Below are 3847 nucleotides of genomic sequence, written 5' to 3' on the forward strand. Positions count from 1 at the left end.
CCTCCAGTATCTTTTTGTAGTGTTCTGTTTTGTTTTGTTTTGTTGTTTGTTTTTAATTTGGATGTTTGGGGCTTGGTATTCTTTTGTTTTATTTTATTATCTTTCTTTTTTTAATTTTACTTATTCACTGCCCCCATCCAAGTTACTCCCATCCACAATCCTTCCCCCAATGCTGCCTTCCCTCCTCCTCTGAGCTGGTGGAGTCTAGCTGGGTATCTCCCCATCATGTGACAACAGGTCTCTGTGAAACTAGTTACTTCTTCTTTAGCTAAGTCCAGACAAGGAAGCCCAGCTAGAACATACTCAACTAAGAAGCAACAGCATTTGTTATAGCACCTGTTCCAGTTGTTCAGTACCAATATGAAGACCAAGTTACACTTCTGCTACACATGTGTGGGGAGGCCTAGGTTCAGCTTGTGTATGTTCCTTGGTTTGTGGTTCAGAGCTTCAGGCATGCAGGTTATTTGACTCTGTTGGTCTTCCTATGGAGTTCCCAACCTCTTTGAGCCCCACAATACTTCCAGCAATTCTTCCAAGAGTCCCCAAGGTCCATTCACTCTTTGTGCCTCTCTGTATCTGTCTGAGTCAGCTGTCTATTGATGTTGTTCTTGTTCTATCTCTTTTATGACACAATTTCTAAGACAGACTATTTCACAACATATTTCCTGATACTCTAGCTCTTACAAGATTTCTATTTCATCATTTGTTATTTTCCTGAGTCACGGGTACAGGAGCTGTGGTGTAGAAGTATGCACTAGTTCTGAGATTCCCATTATCCATTGATCTCTGCACTGTGTCCAGTATTTTTTTTCTGTGAAAGACTCAAGATGTGGTTTTATGTGATAGTCTTCACATGATAGATTTCATTTGCTGTAAAGAGTCTTCTTTAGTAAGTGGTCTTCGCTACACCTATCTGTAAGTAAAATGATAAGATTTATAATGTAGTAGTAATATAATACTATTGTATAATATTTAATTATAATATATATTTAATAGATATTTTATATATATAAACATCAAAACACTACATCTGACAATATTAGGTTATTAAACCACTAGTCCTTGGAGCAGGACACTTTTTATTTGGTCATGATAGTTCAAATAACTCCCAAGTTTATATGGACTGACACTGGGGATCTCAGAATTTGAGGATGAAACTCCGTTGATAAAGTCCCTAGACACTTAACACACAAGACTGAGATTGGTGTATCTTATCAAAAGACCCTCACAAAGACCACAGAGAATGCCATCATTGCAAAATGCATGAGGATTTTACTTATCCAACATGTTGGGGAACCCCCTCTCAGCATTCAGGCCAGAGGAGAGACCCAGAACAAAGAAAGAACACATTTTTTTATACCTTTGTAAGGGACAAATATAAGCACCAGGGTAGTTTGGCTTATTTTAATTGGTGTAGTCAATAACCTTTTTAGACATTGGTTGGTTTGTACAGGGTGACTCTCATTGTGTCTGTCCTTGTGGTGTGAGGCAGTGCAAGGGAATTGTTAATCTTGTTCTGGAAGCTTAGTAATTTTGACCTTTAAAACTATGTTTCTGTATTTGTTTAGCAGCCAGCTTTTTTTATCTGGCTCTGTACTTGGCCTGCTAATACACTTTGGAAAGTCCTTTTGAAGGGAAAATGTACTTGGTAGTCTTGAATTTATTTTAGATAGTACAAGATGATGTGATCTGGATGAAATCTGAAAGCCTCCTTCCTGAAGTCTGATATCTTTTCCCCATATGAATAAGTGATACAAATAAAAGTTACAGTGCAAGAATGAACTTGTGAGTCTGAAACTCATAAAAGTAGGCAAACAAAGTAGTGTAACTCTACATGAGGAAGAAAAATGAATATGAGTATGAGTCAAAAAGCACTGATAAGAATGTTGAACAGAGAGCCACCATAGTGTAAAGTACATCCATTCCTCTCTATCATTGCTGTTGTACATTGTTAGTGTAATCACCTTGTGTGTAGGACTGCAACAGAATCTGTCCTTTGCTTCAATTGACACTATTTGTAGTTCTAGATACTGTTATAAAAATCAGAGTTATATATTGTTTATTTCAATTGTTTAACATACACACAAAGAAAAAATATTTTAATTAATTTGCAAATTAATCAAAAATACATCTACCATCATTGAGACAACCAAGGGCTAGAGAAGAAATTTTGTTCCAAACTTAATATTGTGAAGTTTGCATAATAGAACAGTACTCATATAAGTATAACCAACCAGACAAAGGAATTTGAAGTATCTTCAGGGTGGTATATAGTTGATTATCTGTAAATGAACTCAGCTTTTACCAGATAATAATATTTGTCCATGGATATGTGTCTGAGAATCTTCTTCTATTTTGTTTTTTTTTCCAAATAAAACCATACAACAAATAATCTTATATTTAGTGTTATCAAATGCTTGTTATAGACTGTATCCTCCTGTACAATGAAGTAATTGCCAAGAAAATCTATTCCTTGTTTTGAGAAAACATCTTCTGTAGTAACTTTTTTAGGGCAACTTTGACATCTTTATTTCTCAGGCTGTAGATCATGGGATTCAACATAGGCACAACAATGGTATAAAACACAGATGATACTTTCCCTTGGTCCATGGAGCTGACTGAAGATGGCTGTAGATACATGAATGTTGTAGAACCAAAAAAAATAGCAACAGCCAAGATGTGGGAGCTGCAGGTGCTAAAGGCCTTGACTCTGCCCCCAGATGATTTAATGTGCAAAATGCTGACAATGATGAAGATGTAAGAGCTAACGATGGTCATGGCTGGTACAACAATATTAAATCCACTGAAGGACAGTGCTAATATTTCATTGATAAAAGTACTAGAGCAAGACAGCTCAAATAATGGGAAAAGATCACAAAAGTAGTGGTTTATTTTATTAGCCTTACAGAAAAACAGTCTTAGCAGGAAGACAGTGTGAGCTGTAGCAATGAGTAAGCCAACACCATACACCACAGCCACCATCAACAAACAGACTTGATAGGACATGGTTACTTTGTAAAGCAAAGGGTTAGATATAGCCACATAGCGGTCATATGCCATTGCAGCCAACATGTGACATTCTGCAACAACAAAAGTACAGAAGAAATAGAACTGAGCTATGCATTCTGGGTACAGGATGACATTCTTCTCTGTCACAAAGTTCAACAGCATTTTAGGAACAATGACAGTAGACTGACAGCAGTCAATAAAGGACAGACTGCTGAGTAAATAATACATAGGTGTATGTAGCTGAGAACTAATCAGAATCAAGACCATCATTCCTAGGTTTCCAACAACTGTAAGCAAATAGACAGATAGGAAGATAAGGAATAGAGGCAATTGGAGCTCTGGATTCTCTGTTAAACCAGCAAGAATGAACTCTGCCACTGAGGTATGATTTAATTCTTCCATGGTCTTCTGGAAAGTATATGTAAAAAAAAGTTATATAGAAGAAGAATTTTGAGTATCCATTCTCCTATCACTCAATGAATTTTGAAACATAATTCAAATACTTTCGTATATCTGCAACTATTTGCCATCCTCTTTTTGATTTGAGCAGTCAGAGATATTTCAGTCCTGGAGAAAGGAGATATGCAAATATAATTGTATGTATTACATACTTGTGACCTTAATTTAAGAATTGTTTTTATTGGTACCTATTTTCTACCCTGTTTCAGTTCATTTCAAATCATTGTGACACCTTTAATTGAGTGGATCAATAATTTCTCATGACTCATTTATAGCATGTCTCTTTTGGTATAAATTGTTTTGCATGTAATAAAGTAAAAAATATCTGCAAGTGATTCATAGCCATAATTACCATTGATAGTGAAGAATTGAACATTTT

General features: G+C 35.8%; 1 protein-coding gene across 1 annotated transcript; it reads right to left on the minus strand.

Annotated features, from left to right (window-relative positions):
* Positions 1–2442: 2442 nt before the first annotated feature.
* On the minus strand, positions 2443–3484 carry LOC110289124 (olfactory receptor 150-like). Its single transcript, XM_021155310.1, has one exon. It carries the CDS (start codon positions 3409–3411, stop codon positions 2467–2469), a length of 945 nt encoding a protein of 314 aa, XP_021010969.1. The 5' UTR covers positions 3412–3484; the 3' UTR covers positions 2443–2466.
* Between the last annotated feature and the right edge of the window lie 363 nt (positions 3485–3847).

The sequence above is a fragment of the Mus caroli genome, unplaced genomic scaffold, assembly GCF_900094665.2.
Source record: "Mus caroli unplaced genomic scaffold, CAROLI_EIJ_v1.1 scaffold_14755_1, whole genome shotgun sequence".
NCBI lineage: Eukaryota > Metazoa > Chordata > Mammalia > Rodentia > Muridae > Mus > Mus caroli.